Source organism: Gorilla gorilla, chromosome 17, assembly GCF_029281585.2.
Source record: "Gorilla gorilla gorilla isolate KB3781 chromosome 17, NHGRI_mGorGor1-v2.1_pri, whole genome shotgun sequence".
Taxonomy (NCBI): Eukaryota; Metazoa; Chordata; class Mammalia; order Primates; family Hominidae; genus Gorilla; species Gorilla gorilla.
Genome location: NC_073241.2, coordinates 98,340,113 through 98,358,601, shown reverse-complemented (window position 1 = coordinate 98,358,601; position 18,489 = coordinate 98,340,113). Strand labels below are relative to the sequence as shown.

General features: G+C 35.5%; 1 protein-coding gene across 36 annotated transcripts in view; it reads right to left on the bottom strand.

Moving 5' to 3' along the window:
- The window catches only part of CCDC102B (coiled-coil domain containing 102B), a 467,886-nt gene that overhangs the window by 173,612 nt on the left and 275,785 nt on the right, over positions 1-18,489 (bottom strand). For 19 of the 36 annotated variants that reach the window (XM_055368315.2, XM_019014161.3, XM_055368313.2 and 16 more), the window contains one exon: positions 5,931-6,101. The exons of 13 other annotated variants lie outside the window; for them this stretch is intronic. In XM_055368315.2, the coding sequence (XP_055224290.1) occupies positions 5,931-6,101 (171 nt within the window). Of the gene's footprint in view, positions 1-5,930; positions 6,102-18,489 lie in introns of those variants that run through there. 4 more of the 36 variants (XR_008673559.2, XR_010131252.1, XR_010131254.1 and 1 more) reach the window with 1 other exon arrangement.

Below are 18,489 nucleotides of genomic sequence, written 5' to 3'. Positions count from 1 at the left end.
GATGAGAGATTAAACCCTTTTTAATTTTATAAATAAATCTTTTGAGGTTTACTTTACTTTCATATTAGTTAAGATGCAGTTAATATTCTCCATTAGATACACTCAGTATTTCCACAATTTGACCTATCATGGAGAACCAAAGAAGATTGCTAATACATACTGTAAATGTTAAGAGCCATATATATTTATATCATTTAGCTAAGAAATTCCACTTAGAAAACTTTTTTCCCGATGTAGAAAATAAGGTATGTACATAAAATAAGTTATGGCAGAGTTATATTGGGAAAAAATCCAATGACGTTCATCAAGAGAAGACTGACTGATTAAAGAAATTTACACCCAAGGAAATACATATTACATTTCTTGAAATGCCAACTATGAATACTACAAAAAAAATAAAAACTGGTCATAGTGATTCATAAAGCAAAATGTAATATTATTTGCAACAGTGACTACAATTGTGTATAAGATTACCTAGGCATTTGAAGCCCATACACTAAGGTAACACATTACCATGGCAGGGTGATAGTTGACTTGATTTTTCCCCTTTATCTATTTTTGCATGATATTTCCTAATAAAATATATAATATTCTTAGGAAAACTTTATCTCATCGTCCTTTAGCCTTCCTGACACTAGTTCTGTAGCGTAGAGAGTCAAGTGTCATTGTAATTGCTTATGTTGCACTCATTGCCTCTTAGATACTAGAGACTTAACCTTGTGATTTCAGTTTAGGTTCCTTTTTCTAAAAGTTTTGCTTATTGCATTATTATACTTTTTATCAGGCTGGTGTTTTGCATCATATTTATTAAAGTGGTCGGTTATTTTGATATTTTAATGTGGATGTATACATGAACCTGTGCTATGATAATGAAATAACAATTAAATTGGCCGGGCGCGGTGGCTCACACCTGCAATCCCAGCACATTGGAAGGCTGAGGCGGGCGGATCACGAGGTCAGGAGATCGAGACCATCCTGGCTAACATGGTGAAACCCCGTCTCTACTAAAAAAAAAAAAAAAAGAAAATTAGCCAGGCATGGTGGTGGGCACCTGTAGTCCCAGCAACTTGAGAGGCTGAGGCAGGAGAATGGCATGAACATGGGTGGCAGAGCTTGCAGTGAGCCAAGATCACACCACTGCACTCCAGCCTGGGTGACAGAGGGAGACTCCATCTCAAAAATAAAAATAAAAATAAAAATAAATTGCCATTATATAATGTAATATGTATTCAAAGAACTTTAGTAAAATGATGAAGGATGAATGTTCACCTTCTAACAAATATATTAGATACCTTTGTAAATTTGCTTAAAATAAGAAACTCATCCAAAAAAGAAATTCTTTGTTTATTTAATTAGATCCCAGATTTTTTCCTATGGCCCAAGTACATACTATTCTAGTCTCTCTACAGCACAGAGGACAACTATCTTATTTTCATATATTTAAAATATGTTGACCCGTGGCAGTTGAAAACTTCCTATTTGACGGTTCCAGTTAAACACTAATTGCAAGCTGAAGAATTTGCTACTATTAAATTGAAAAGTTCAGCAATAAAACTAACATAATTTTCTTTTCAAGGAGAAATCAAATTGAGGAGATGCTGATAGCTATTTAAAGTAAAATTTTATTTTCATGATTAAGATTGTTTTTCCTAACTATCCGAAACAGTGGTGACCTTTAATCAGAGAAAAACTGGTTACCTTACAACTGCAATCAAATAATACACATTAAAATATGCATGTGAGTTAATGGTGCTTTGGGTCAGTCTTCTGTGGTAATCAATTGATTCGATTAGAAGTACAGAAAATTATAAGGTTTTGTGTGTTAAACATATATTTCAATACACCTACCTCTAGGTGAAATGTGAAATATACCCAGTTACTTCTCCCTGTGATACTACGATTCCTAAATTCTTTTGGAAAGCGGCACGCATTCCATTTGCCAAACAAGTTATTGGACCATGCCTCCATTCATGCTTGAGAAATATATTCCTCCCACAGCAAAGAACAGCAAATTTTTTTTCTCTCTCTCTTTTTCTCTTTCTCTTTCACACACACACACACACACACACACACTCTCTCTCTCTCTCTCTCTCTCTCTCTCTCATTCACATACAGTATAGTGCAGGCCACTCACTTCGTCACAAACTGTGTTTCTCCCTTCTTCACTTGAAATTTTTTACTCCCTCACCAAGGTACCCAAGCAACGTTCCAAACACGGCATTAGCCTCAAAGTTCAATGACTCTATAGTTCTCTGGAATGCCTACAAATATTTTTAAAATGTAATCACTTATAGAAAGATTCAACAGGCTATTTTTTTCCCTTCAAATAAATTTAGAATACACCAAAAAAAAAAAACCCTCGTGATTATCTCCACATCGAATCTCAGTATATATGTCTGTTCTTGCTCTAGAGATCTATGTACTAAATAAAGCAAGTACCACCCCGCCCCCCCAACACACACACATGCTTGCCCAATATACTATAGTGAAACTAGGACAGAAAAATTTCTATAAATGCTTCCACATAAAAAGTGGAAATAGAAAACATTTATGGAATCTACTTGGTAGATGTTGCAAGGGCACCTATACTGACCATGGAAAATATTCCTGTATTTGGCCTGGGTTCTGCTCCCTGAAAATAGCTGCCTGGTCTATAGTTTCTATGTTCCTTAGCTCTACTCTCTAGAAGGTCCTGCTAGTTTTATTAGATACTGTGACCATATCTGAATTTGCCATTGGAGAATATTCTCTCACAGGGAGTTGAGAGCATGCTCAGCTGGCTTCATTCTCATGGAAGTTTGGAGGAACAAAGGATTATGTTAATCTTGAGAAATTAGTCTATTTTAGCCCAGACTAGAAGCTCACTTACCAGTATAATATCCATTAATGACTTAGTAATCTTTTTTTCCTATTTGATTCCAATAAATGTCATAGGTCAATATTCACATCAGTAATACTTTTAGAAACATTTCTCTATCTTTGAGCTACTTACAGTTACCTTGAATATAAGATGTTCTGGTAGAGTCACAATCTTATTCTCCTATCCCTACACTATTTTTGTTCAGCATAAATAATTTACAGGAAACTAATAGATTCAGAGCTTTAGCATTAGGTTTGATGATTTGGTCCTTGCCACAAAGCTCAATTTCAGTAGGCATTTATTGTTCAAAAACATCCTAATTTATATATTTTACCTTTTTGAAATGGAAATCAGGTGGTCTTACAACTCTTACAATCAGGAAGTCACAGAACTACTTAAATTTCTATATTACCTTATATACCTCTTTGAAAACTTGATAATTCTTTTCTGAGTTCACTTTTTTTAAGCATTTGCAAAATGCACCAATAGCAAATAAGCAATATTAGCTCATATGTTTTCACCTAAAAATCACAAGCTCATTCTGTAAATTACTGGCTTTCCAGTGTATTACAGGAAACTAATGTATCAAATGTTAGATTCCATCATTCCAGACATCAACATATTTTCTTACCACCTACTTTTTATTTTACAAAGCTATTTCTTTTTTTATTTGAACAAATATATGGGGTGCAAGTGTAATTTTGTTACATGGATATATTGCACAGTGGTGAAGTCAGGACTTTCAGTATATCCTTCACCAGAATAATGGACATTTTACCGTAGAGGTAATTTCTTATCATTTACCTTCCTTCCACCCCACCTTTCCGAGTCGCCATTGTCTGTCATTCCACTATCTCCATGTGTACACATTATTTATCTCCATCTTGTAAGTGAGAATATGTGGTATTTGTCTTTCTGTGTCTGAGTGCTTTCTATTAAAAAAATGGCCTCCAGCTTCATCTATGTTGTTGCAAAAGGCATGATTTCATTCGTGTTTTTAGGTGAATAGTATTCCATTGTGCAAATAGATCATATTTTTAATCCACTCCTCCGCTGATGGGCATAATCCATTGAGGTTGATTCTATATGGCTGCTATTGTGAATAGTGCTGTAATAAACATACAGGGGCAGGTATCTTTTTGATATAACGATTTTTTTTTTCCTTTAGGTAGATATTCAGGAGTAAGATTGCTGGATAAAATAGTAGTTCCATTTTCAGTTCTTTGAAAAATCTGCATATTGTTTTCATTAGAGGTTGTTCTTGTATTGGGGCAATGTCATCTATTTTAATATTTGGGTTTTTAAAATTATTTTAATGACCATACCAGTCAGCTTCAACTAAGTTAAATTTGTTTTTTTTTTTTTTTTTGTAGCAACAAACAACTCCAAATCTCAGTGGCTTCCAACAATAAACATGACTTTCTACCCATATAGATTCCATCTTGGGTCAGCAAAGGCATAGCTTTATGTCCTCTTAATTTCAGGATCGCTGAGAGAATCATGCATATTTTGGACATGGTGGTCTCAGGACGTGAGACATGACAGAAAAGATGTATATATATAAAAAAAAGAAACACGCCAGAGCCCTGTGTCCGCTCTCAAAGCTTCTAAAGGCGCTGGCATGCACAGCTCCTTCACATAAGGTACAGGCAAAGCAAATATCACATGACCAAACCTGACATTGATGATGTGGGAAATATAATCCTACATGGAGGAACAAACAATGTTACCCTCCTTAAGACCGCAGCTCATTATTTAAATTGCACAATTACACTCTGAATCAGATCTTCGGAGACTAGCACTTCATTAGTCCACGAACCCTAGAAGAAATTATTTCCTTACCAATAATTTAGTCTCAGGTGATATCTTAAAGCCGATATTGACAAAAACAAAGATTTATTCACCATCATCACCACCACCCCACCCCCTACAACAAATACTTGCATGTTAAAATTATTCACAAAATAATGACTAAAATAAAATAAAAAACCTAAAATCACATTCTTGAGCCTTCCTACTATATTCCCCTTCCAACTTACTCTTCCACCATCCAGCCCCACCACACATGAATATCATTACAAAGTACATATATATCTTCATAAAAAGAGACATAACAAGGATGAAACGCCTGCCAAGAGCCACTAGAAAGCACAGAGGACAGTGTGTGAGCCTCATTTGCGGAATGATTGATTCTGTTTCCATATAATATTATTAGAGAAGAAAATCCAGTTTGCTTGATTGGAATTGTTTTTACTAAAAACAAATTCTCAAAATGTGGAGTATGTTTATTAAATTACTCCATGGAAAAATAATTCAGCTGCTTATTTTTTTATTTCCAACTGTTTTTTCATTATATAGAAACAGTCTTTCTAACCAGGGAACTATGGGTTTTGCCTGAATAGTTGTCCAACAGGAGCAGGAACAGTGACTGGAAAACCACCTGAAAGAATGCTACTGCGGGTGACAGTCCCACAATCAGTGACATTTGAGACTGTGTTTCTTTAAAAGAAAAAAAAAAAACTTTGTTGTTTGTAACTGCAGCTGAAATCACCCCCACAGTTGTAACTGTGTGCTGTGAAGATATTACACCGAGATATCTATCTTCCAGGAACTTCTAAAATATTCTGTAAACCATTATTGAGTTGACCTAACAAAACAAAATGAAGTACCTAGATTCTTTTGAACACTAAAGAACACTGAAAATATATAATAAATAATAATACATATCACACTGTTTGATTTAGATGCTTAAATCTTAAAACACCCAAGCTTTAATGATACTGTGCCTACATTTAAACACACACACACACACGTGCGCGTGCACACAAGGTCATGCTGAAGTATTGACACTATAGAGCACTCGTAAAACATATACTATTACCGCCATAAACATGCGCACATTGTCTGTGTAATCTTATTTCCTTACTCTTTTTAAATTGATTTCAGTCATTAAGATATGAATATTTATATTCCCATTAATGCCATATGTTAATAAGGGAGACAGTCTTTAGATATGCTCTAAAATACGATTTAGAAGCTATCCAGCACGTGTTCACTCATAAAGTAGTACCTCATCTTCTTTTTGGTTGAGTCCCTGCTTTAGTTCTTCCACCCGTAATCTTAGTTTCTTTACTTCTGCCTCATTTTGATCCACTCGGTTGTTTGCATGAGTCAGTTCTGCAATATTTGCCTGGTATTGTCTGCTTAGTTTATAGTAGGCATGTTGAAGGTTCAGTAATTCCTTTCAAAGGAAAACAAAAATTACATTATTTATAGTCTACTCTGATAAAATCAGAAGAATGGCAACTTTTTTGACAAAAGAGAAAAACATTTTAGGAAGAATTTAGATAAGCCATCATCTTCATTTGGAATTCTACATTTCTGTAATCAGATATTATAATTAGTATATGACTATAAATGAAAGATACGTGACTAAAATACAATGCACTCTTTACTTTGTTTTGTAAATGATCTATTTTGCACCTTACACAAAAGTAGTTTTTATGTAACCTTCCCCCAAAAGGAAATCACATAACCATAAATAAAATAATATAAATGCATGCAAAAAGAGCTGTTCATCCTGATCATCCACTAACTCAGCAGATGCTAAAAGTTAGCACACTACATGATTTAATTATTTTCTGAAGAAAATAGGTTTTGTGAGGCTGTAGTCATGTTGTTACCTGCCACATCTTCTGAAACCACATGAACCAGGCTCAGAAACCTGCAGCAAGGACCCATCATGGGTAAAGAAAGATATTAATCTATCATAGGGTGATTAGACTGCAAATCAGTCTTGTTATAATTAACACCATACACTATATAAATTAACAGGTTACAATAATTATCCTCGGATTAATATCGTTTCTCATTTTTAGTTAAAATTTACAGTGTAAAATTAATTGTACTATCATTATAGAAAACGTCTTTATTGGGGCCAGGTGTGGTGGCTCACGCCTGTGATCCCAGCACTTTGGGAGGCCGAGGCAGGTGGATCACGAGGTCAGGAGGTCGAGACCATCCTAGCTAACACGGTGAAACTCCGTCTCTGCTAAAAAAAAAAAAAAAAAAAAATACAAAAAATTAGCCGGGCATGGTGGCGGACGCCTGTAGTCCCAGCTACTCGAGAGACTGAGGCAGGAAAATGGCGTGAACCCGGGAGGTGGAGCTTGCAGTGAGCCGAGATAGCGCCACAGCACTCCAGCCCGGGCGACAGAGCAAGGCTCCGTCTCAAAAAAAAAAAAAAAAAAAAAAAAAAAAAATCTTTATTAAAACTATAAAGAAAAAGTTAGCCTCTGGTTCTTCATAATGTTACAATACTGTAGGAAAACCCAAGGATATTTCTTTGGTTTCCTAAAACATGCTGTCATATTACTTTATATACAAAAATCACAAAAAGGCAATCATAAAAAAATGCATTGGTAATTTTCTTAGGATGTCTAGGTAGAAATTGAAAGTGGAATTATTTTCACATCTCAAATCATTAGTAATACTAATGATGAATTCATGATCCAAAAGTAAAAAATAGCCATAAAATATCGGAAAATAAATGTGGATGTGGTGTTTTTCTTTTAATCATCACGTAGGGGAAGTTTTCCTAAGTATGATCCCAAATCATGAGATCACAAAATGATAAATACAATCACAGTAAGTATATAATTTGCATATAACAAAAAATATATTCATTATCTCTCAAATTAGAGGCACATCAATTCGAATTTATGTCACATTTTTGACCTGACAAAATTATAGATATTGTAGAAAATTGTAGTGGCGGCCAGGGGTTAAGGACAGGGTATGAGGAGGGTAAGGTACATGTGAGGGTAGCTTAAAGGGAACCTTGTGATGAGAATGTTCTCATCACAATCTGGGCGTAAGGGACGCCCAGATCTGTCTGCATTATTTTATACAACTGCATATGAATCTAAAAATATCAAAAATAAAAAGCTTAATTAAAAAAATCAAGATGTCTTCAGACTGGCAAAGGCTAAGTATGGTAAGGTAATCTGCCAGTAAAATGTGGAGAAATAAGGATTCATTCATGGAGAAACACTGGCAATATTTTTTTAATTAAAAATGCACATAAAGTCAGACACAACCATTCTATTTCCAGGAATGTATTTCACAGATATACGCATAGCTGTGTGAAATGTTGTGATTATGAGAATATTTGTCTCAGCATTGTTTTGTTGTTGCTGGTATTTACAGTGAATATTGGAAACTAAATGTCCCTGAAATGGGCCTGATTACATTTAAGAAAAAACATTAAACTCTTCAATATAATATGGCAGCCTTTTATATATTCACATGGAGAGATGTCTAAAATGTTAAAGCAAAATGCAAAACTGTGTGAAGTGTATGGTATTAGAAGAAACAAGCTGATATAAGGCGACTTTTGATCTGACACAATTGATTAGTCGCAGGCTCTTGGCCTCTGTGAATCCCAGCATTCCGAAGTCCAGAAGAGGTGGGGTGAGGGTGTGGATGCAGGGCAGGACCTGGCAGAGAAAATGCTGGTCCTCACTCTTAGGAAGCAGGGAGTTTGAATGGAAGAGAACGCCCCCCATGCCTATCAACTATTGCCTATCTCAAGAATGTCCACCTCCTAGTATCCACTGAAAACATGAGCGTCAAATGAAGGGAACATTTTTAGTTTCTGTCCTGCAAATCCTGCCCCTTCATTCCATAGGAGTCAAAATCACAGCCATTGATATTTAAACCTTAATGATGCCAACAGGCAGCTGGAAACAGACAGATTTGGTCTGGGCAGCTAGACAGGACACTTGAGCTCGTTTTCTGGGTGAGCTTGCCCTGTCACTTCAATCGCTTCACAGTAACACTGTCGTTTATGCACCATCACTGAGTTTGCTGAATTATACCACACATCACACTTCAAATGCAAACAGATTTCTCATTTCTTCTCTTCAGAATACAATTTTCAAATGTCAAGTTCTATACCATATTCTTTTACAAAGAAACATGTAATAGGGAGCACAATTCTATTATTTGGAACAATGGAACATTGAAAAAAAGATCTTTCTTGATCTGTCAGACATAAAGAATTTGCTGCACAAATAATTCAGAGCTTAATGGGAAAGTTATAACTTTGCAAGTTGATGGCTTTCTCTCCAGAATTATGCACCTAGTTACAATTACATGACCTTGTGCTTTAGCAAAATTATTTCTTATATCATTAATGCTTTGTCATTAGGTGTATAAAATTTACTTAGACTGATTTAAAAGGAGTAAGCAATAAGCCTTCAGTGTTCATACAAGGAAAGAGGAAAGAGGAAGGAATGACCAAAAGGAAGGAAGGAAAGACATCTTTGTTGGTCAACGCAAATTCCACCCTGGCCATATGCCATTTTTATAAGCAGAGCCCTGACATTCATGTTCTACAGCTTGGCCATTTGCTTAGAGAATATCAACTTATTCTCAGGCCTAGGAGGTATGTATGTATTTGTCAAACTATATTCTCAATAAGTCATACCCAAGCCAGCAGCAACGGCATCACTTGGGAACTTGATTCAAGACCTACTGAATCTGAAACTCAGGGCTCGAGCCCAGAAGCTGTGGGTTTAACAAGTCCTCAAGGTGTTTCTGATTCACCGTAAAGTTTGAGAACCATTGCTATAAGCCAATTCTAATAAGCTTTCCTCTTGTCAGTGACTATATTAGGAAAGTGGATATAACTTAGCTGTGTAATGAGAAAAGAGAAAAAGTATCCATGAGTGGGAAATAATTTTTTAAAAATGTTTATCACTTAAAAATATGCAAGGAAGATATATGCGCCTTGAGTTACAACAACAATCTGAGACTTTGGAGGAGTCCTGCTTACACCTGGGGTTGGCAGACCCTTGGTATTTTTTGTTATGTGAGAAACTATATCCAACTATATTTAGAGCCAAACTCATAGCTTAACATATTCTAACTGTGTTCATAGAGTGCCTCTTAATAAAGGTAAGAACTGGATTTCACTTTAAGGAGAAAAATACATTGCTTCCTTAATGCAAAGATGTTTTAAAAATCAGTCTAAATTGATAAAATCAGTTTAAAGTGATTTTTAAAATATCAGCTTAAAGTGATTTTTTAAAAAATCAGTTTAAAGGCATTAATGCTTCCCAGGTACCTACCCTATGAGAAATTCTTCACATACCTTCTCCCTCTAAATCCACATGACAATCCTGTGTTAGAGATAATATTTTCCTATTTAGTATCAGAGAGCTATGCAAATTGCTTATGGCCAACCTAACTAAAATTAATCACACACTTTCATTTTACCAAAACAATATCACAGAGCTGGCGTTCATCTTGTTATCAGGAGGACTTATCTTTAAGATTTGACAAGTTATTTGACATTTTGATCCATTAATTCATATCCTCTCTATTTTACTTTCAGGGGAAGAAATGGATTTCTTCTTTAATTCTCAAAGCAGGCTGGGCACAGTGGCTAACGCCTGTAATCCCAGAGCTTTGGGAAACTGAGGCGGGTGGATCACCTGAGGTCAGGAGTTTGAGACCAGCCTGGTCAACATGGTGAAACCCTGTCTCTACTAAAAATACCAAAAAAAAAAAAGCCAGGTGTGGTGGCATGTGCCTGTAGTCCCAACTACTTTGGAGGCTGAGGCAGGGAATCACTTGAACCCAGGAGGCGGAGGTTGCAGTGAGCCGAGATCCTGCCACTGCCCTCCAGCAAGGCAACAGAGCAAGACTCAGTCTCAAAATAAATAAATAAATAAATACATAAATACATAAATAAATCTCAAAACTATGGCCTTTGCTACCATCCATTCATTTCCGTTAATTTTGTGATAGAAAAGTGATGGGAATCTCCCCACACACTCATTTTGTTCTTTCCATACATGTTACAGTAAATAGTGAAGGTATATAGGATCATACACTATAATCCAATGAATATGTTAAATGCTATTATTATCTAAAATCGCAGTATCTTTTATAACTTGCATATAGATGTACTATTGGAAAGCATCCAAAATGAATCCTAATTTGAAGATTTAGTGGTTTGCATTTGAAAAGAGAATTAGGTAGATGGTAAATATCTCTATGTACTTCAGAGCAAGCTTATTCTAATATGCTTTAATGGTAAAAAAAATACATAATTACTATGTCATATATTCATATTTTGGAAGAGAAAAATCTGAACAGAAAATATGTATAAAAATATATGGTACTAAAGATTATTTGTCAGCATGTAAAACTCTGTAAATCTAAATCTATATAACTGACAGTACATACAATTCACAGTTCTTTTATAAGCAGATCTCCATGATTTCAGATCTTGATATAGAAAAGAAATACATAAAATGTGTTTGTATATATATACATATTTTAATAGAGTAATACAGTATTAGTTTCTCAAATAGATTGAATCAGTTTCCAATGATGTGAAATATTTGATGGAATGATTTAAATTATATATGTGGTTATGGCATTAGTTTATTTTGTTATATGTAAGGATATTGCTCTCTATCTAGAATTAATTGTACATATGATACATCAACTACTGAAGATTGAGTTTAGTCATAGCAAGCTGACAAAATATATTTTCTTATACCTTAAAATGACATAATGAGAGGCTGGTAAATATAAATCAAATCAGTTTATATGTATCTAATAGAAGGAAAAACGAAGCATCATACAGGAAATTTAAAAGTACTATTATATATGTTATTTCTATCCATTCAAATTTTTTAATAATACATAGAAGTTTATAAATTTCTCCATCTATAATATCGAAGATGTGTATTAATAATATACTGATCTGTAGATAACATACGATTTACCATATAACATATGGTTCAACTATATTTAAGAGAAATAGCAACACGAAAAATTGGAAATAACTTGCTCATGGTCTTTTGAAGCCTTGTTATACACCAACTGCAAGTAATAATGCTATCAACAAGGGCAGATTTTCTCTTCTCAAAAGTTGACTCGGATACATTGGATTGTTATCACAATCAAATGCAGCTACTTAAATACATGAAAGAAGTCACAATACCACTCAAGTTAAACACATTATAATTTTTGTACTACCTGCCTGTTTTTAAGATAAATTCTTACTATATCAAATTCTTACCTCAGAAAATACAGAAACCAGAGGAACATGTATCTTCAACAAGAATAAATTCAATGTTATTCATAAACATTTATTATACTTGGTGACAGATGATAGTTTAAAATAAGAGCATTTTATCAGTCTTAATCAGCATATTTAGTGGGTCCACTTAACATCTTATGTGTCAAATATGCTGTGATTTAGTATTGTCTATCGTGTTGATATAATATCATTCATTCCACAAGCCTTCACTAAATGTCTACCATGTGCCAATGACTGCGTTATGCATTTTACATATAAAAGTGAACTAGTTAGATACGATCTCTAACCTTGTAAAGCTTAGAATCCAGTAGAGGTCATAGATTAAAAAACAATCAAGGATATTTGCCAATTGTGACAATTACTAAAAAAATACTCAGATGATTTTTTAAGATAGAGAATAATTAATGAGGGTGGAAGAAAAGCAGGAAAAATCAAGTGACAGGAAGTTTCTGTCCTGTGCGTCTGAGATCCCCGTTCTGTATGGAAGGATGTATTTCACTAGCTGCTGGAAAATCTGTCTCACAACAACTCTTCACCGACAGCTCTTTCCTCTTGGCTGCAAAGAGACTCCCCACCAAGTCCACACCTACTTCCTGGTGATCATTTTAGAAGTATAAAGGACTTGTTCCTAGCCCAACTTGGGACAGGTCCAAAGGTCCACTCCAGCTTCAGAAGTACCCCAAGGATCAGCTGAGGTCCCATGATCACGGCCCTCCCAGTCCTACTTCTCCCTCTGACCTGGGCTGGTTGGTTCTTCCCATAGCTAATGTACTACCTAGTACACTTCCTGCATGTTGATATCTCCAGAATCTGCTTCCCAGGTAACAGACTTCAGCATCTGGTGTCCCTGGCTGTCACCTTAGAATACGTACCCTACACAATTAAATTTCCTAGCAAAAGTCCATGGATGGCAAATAGATGATGGAAACTTTACTGAGAAAGTAAAGTGTAAAACTGTGTGAACCCACGATTTTGTACTCTGTAATTCAGAGTTAGTTTTGGATCTCTATAAGTAACAATGCTTGAATATGTGTAAAGTGAGTATATAATTAGAAGCCTAAAAGATTGAAAATCAAATTTTGGAGTATGTCTTTGTATTTATTCAATGTCACAGAAAACTAGGCAAATGATCAAAAATATTTGTTGAGCATCCACTAATGTTTTATCTAGTCAGTTAGTAAACGTTCCCAATTATATTCAAGTATTGAGAAAATAAAGAAAAAAAATCAACAAATTTTATCTTATTTCTAAGTTCTACTTTCCCCATCTGTAAAAGCGCATATAAAAGCAACTTCACAAAATTGTACCTTTAAGTGATATATATGTACATTGCTTCATGATACGAGAATTAAGTATAGCAGGAGATTGACTGGCTAGAAGAGACTGTTTTATGTGCTCATTTTGATCAGATGAAATCAGAAGCATAGGTATCAGGTCCAGAGTAGACCAAGCAACTCAGCAAATGCAATCAGGGACAGGGATCTTTTCCCCTTTCTGCTCTGTCATCCGTAGGTCATATGTGCCCTTTGTCCTTTGCTTGCTATTTTATAATCACAAAATATCTCCCAAATTTTGCTGGGTAGAGAGTTGAGGAGAAGCAGCAAAGATAAACGTTGTTTCTCCTAATAAGATTTGTGTCCATTTGTTGATAAGACAATCTCCTGATACTATATAGGGGAAAACATGATAAAGAGAAAAACATTGCACATAAGAATGAAAAAGTTATGATCATTTAAATGATACATACATAAAAGACATAGTTTAAACAAGATAATTTTTCTTTTTATTTGAAAAAATCCTAATTTATTCTTTTAAATTATGAGACCATAATATTATTTGTTTCTTGTTATTTGACAACTGCTATTTATTTTTATTATGTTCCGGAGTTAGTTAGATAGACCTAAAACACTATCTTTGTGGGAAAAAAATATTTTGAGACAGATGTCTGGGGGAGTATATTCTTCCTTACACATCTTTTTGTGGACAGACTTCCGTTAGAAAGTGAAAGACTGGAAGATAGCATTGGAGGACAAGATGACATGGAGTTGACTTACTCGAGGGAGAAGGGTATGGCAGGTAGGTGGGAGAACTCTTATAACAGATTTTTAAGCATTATGTATTGAGGAAAAGGGGGAAGAGAGTCAGATGATTTAGTTGTGGGCAGACAGGGTAAAGATCTTAAAATCCTGGTATAGAGTTTGAATCTAATTTTTGTTTCAATGGTTTGGAGAGGGCATGGAAAGTAAAGGAAAACATTGAGACAGTGAAGTATACGTCGTTTCTAAAAATAAAAAACACTTTCATCTCACTTAAAGAGATAATGACCTTAATGGAGAACTAGTTAAGGGAAAATTACAATAAAGTTGATTCAGTTACGATATTTTCATCTGTGATTAACAGGAAAAAGACAAACAAGCAAAAACCAAGAAAATGTTTTTCTGTTATGTGATAAATCCAAGGTTAGAGTGACTTCATGGTTGTTAATTTGGCAGTTCAGTAACCTTGCCAAGGACTGGGTTCATATTTCTGTGTTGAGAACTGTGGTTGCCTGTATTATTTTTCACAAACATTTGGCGCTCATCCTGAGAGTATGATTATACAGCCCCCAGTGTTGAAATCGGGCATGGCCATGTGAGTATCTTTGACCAAGGAAATACAGGAGAAGGGATGTCATCTTTAGGCAGCTGAAGAGTACCATTCACCATGCCCTCTTTTTTCTGCATCTACAATTGTATCAAAATATACACTTGTATCCCTCTGTCACTTTGTGCCATTGGAAGAACATGTCGGGCAGGCAAGAAATAACTGTTTTATTGAAGCCATCCTGATTTTCAGGTCTATTGTTGCTATAGCACAACCAGCTTGTTCAAGCTGATACAGTGTTCTCAGTGTTGTTGTTTTAATTGTTTCACTGAGTGTGAAAAAAATTTACTAGTTCTCCAGGACTTGACTTTATGTCTAAATGGCTAAAGTTGTCTCACATGTTAATGTTTAAACCTATCTGTGATCAGGAAAACATACTTACTAAATAAATTACTCTAATAATTAGGTCTTGGGCCTGAGAATGGAGCCTTTAATAATGAAGTGCAAGGGGGCCATAACAGGGGGAAAATATATGAAAAATTAGACTTGTATCAAGGCAGGGAAACTGGACAAGGGGATGAATATTAATAAACTATGAATGTCTATTATCTGAGATATCATTTCTCCTTTCTTCTTTCCTTCCTTACACCTTTCCTCATTTCATCCACTCATTCATCCAACTAATATTCATTGGTAATCAGCGATGTAACAATGATAAGCACCAAGGACAGAGATATGAAATTGAGACAGCCAGGTGGGAAGGGGTCCCCAAAGAAACTCCAGCCAGCCTGTGCCCTGTGGTAGAGCCACAGTGGTTCACACTGTTTGCAGCGGGGAGGAACCTGGCCCCTTCTCTTCCTGGGTAAACCTGGTATTTAATCTTTGATGTGGGAAGCACACTACCAGGATTCTGGCTTTTCAGAGAGCCCCTGATTCTTTTTTTTTTTTTTTCCCTTTTGTCCAATAAAACCCATTTTTCTCACCCTTTAAATTGTCTGTGGGCCTAATTTTTCATGGTCATGTGATAAAGAGCCTGTCTTTAGCTGAACTAAGGAAAAGTCCTACAAGAAAATCAACCTGTAATTTAGTTTATAGAAAGAAACAACAGCAAACAACAACAACAACAAATCAGTAGGTACTCTACTTGGAAAGGATTATGTCGGAGGTAAGTTAAAGAAGAGGTACACAAAGGAGCTAACAGCATGGGAAAAGACGACAATATTTCCTAGAGAAAGGAACATTGGATCTGAAATTTGAAATATGAGTAAAAATTGTGATATGAAGAGGAATGATTGAGAGGAAGTCTCTTTGGGCAGAAATAGCAGCACATGCCAAGATCAAAAGAAAGAAAGAGCGTGATGTATTGAGAGGGGCCTGAACTGCAGTGCATGTGAGTGTGTGGGTGCATTGGCTTGCCTCACATGGCCATGAACTTATTAGTAGAACACTTATATGTAGTGGAAAGGATTAGCTAATATCCAAATAAAATACTGTATCACTATATCTGTATGTATCACCAATATTTCACCAGACATTAAGATCCTACAGTATGAAAAAAATCAAAATAGAAGTATAGCAATTCTATTTATATATATAAAAAAGTAATGTACTTCGCTTACAAACAAACTTTCACAAATGTAAAATTCAAATTTCCAAATTTGATGCTGCAGGTTCCCAGACTATAAAAATAGGGTCAAAAATAAGTATCTCTGAGGGTCATTCTCTTGTTTAAATTCTAATATAATAACTTATATAATTCTTTAACATCTTATCTGTAAAACAGGACTTACTCTGTTATAACAATCACAAACAGAAATGAGAGGACAAATGAGAAGACTATACTGATAATGTCTCTGACTAGTTTGCTCAACAGCCATGAGTCATACTCTGTATGTGTGTCTGTGTGCAATATTTATCTCTGGGACTAAGGCATTCATATATATGTGTGTATATGTATGTGTCTATATATGTATATAGTCATATCACTAATGGAATACTTATTAAGAATAGTTAAATAGGCTATTCTAGGTTAGAACAAATGCAGATCTAGTTTTACAATACACATTTCATCATTTCATCCCAGAAGAAATCAAGACATCCATGATTATGAAGATTTATTTTTACTATATTTATTGTAGAAAATAATAACACCCATCTCAAAGGGCCATTGTGCATGGTAAATGCATTTTTTTAATGTCTGATAAAGTAACTAACACATAATAGCATGTTCATAATGCTTTTTATACATACATTTGTTGTTTTATACATAGCTAATTACTATTATTGTTATTACCATAAGAATAAATTATCCTTTTATGCTTTGATCACTGGCTGCACATAGCCCTTGGAGGGACTTAGAAAAAAACATAGGTAATAGACATTCCTTATGTGAAAGTTCTTTGTTCATTACACGGAGTTTCCTTTGATACATTTCTTTTCTACAATTCCCAGAGAACATGTACTATATCAATAGGAAAGAAATGAATGCCTTTTCTCCACTCTCAAGCAAGTCTACCTGCTATAGTCATTCAAAAACAGATGTGAGTTTATGTCATACTGATAATGCACTATTTGATTCTAGTGATAAGTATGAAAAAAATGAACAAAATAGTCACTATTTCTATTCTCTAGACCAAGTATTAAATGCAGACAACTGGGAATAAGAGAAACAGAGTTAGGAGAATCTAAGGATAAGTACAATAGGGGCATATTTGAAGGCAACGTAAGACAGACATGAGTGACTTGGGAAGTCTTAGATATTCATTAGTCATAAAACTTACCCCAGAACTTTGCTGCTTTTCTTAAAAACAAAACAAACAAACAAACAAACAAACAAAAACAAAACAAAAAAACAGAATCTTGCTCTGTCACCCAGGCTGGAGTGCAGTGGCACAATCTCGGCTCACAGCAACCTCTTTTTCCCAGGTTAAAGGGATTCTCATAACTCAGCCTCTCGAGTAGCTGGCATTACAGGCATGCACCACCATACTGGGCTTTTTTTTTTTTTTTTTTTACTATTTTCAGTAGAGACTGGGTTTCACTGTGTTGGCCAGGCTAGCCTCGAACTCCTGGCCTCAAGTGATCCATCTGCCTCAGCCTCCCAAAGTGCTGGGATTATAGGTGTGAGCCAATGTGCCAGGCTTACATCTTAAAACAAAAAGAGAAACTTATTTTGATTACATGCCCCACTCAACCTATAGACCAGATCTCTTTTTCCCCTCAAAGCAAAACCTTCTACAATAGCTTTCTGCAGTTTCTTTATCCACTTATCCATCTCCAATGTTTTTTTCTCTTTCCACGATTTCTCCTTCACATGACTCCAGGAAAACTTCTCATGTCAAAAGCACTAACCAACCACATCACTAACTCAAATTCTCAATAATGTTCATTATTTTATGATAATGACTCTCTCTCTCTCTCTATATATATATATATGTGATGATTATGTGATTATTAACATTGAGTGTCAACTTGATTGGATTGAAGGATGCAAAGCATTGTTCCTGGGTGTGTCTGTGAGGGTGTTGCCAAAGGAGATTAACATTTGAGTCAGTGAACTGGGTGATGCAGGCCCACCCTCAATCTGGGTAGGCACCATCTAATCAGCTGCCAGTGAAGCCAGGATAAAAGCAGACAGAGGAGCATGGGAAGACTAGACTGAGTCTTCTGGCCTCCCTCTTTCTCCCATGCTGGATGCTTCCTGCCCTTGAAAGCTTTTGGACTCCTGGACCTACACCAGTGGTTTGCCAGGGGCTCTAGGGCCCTTTGGCCACAGACTGAAAGCTGAACTGTTGGCTTCCCTACTTTGGGGGTTTTGGTACTCGGACTGGCTTCCTTGCTCCTCAGCTTGCAGACGGCCTATTGTGGGACTTCACCTTGTGATGGTGTGAGTCAATACTCTCTTTCATATGCATCTATCCTATTA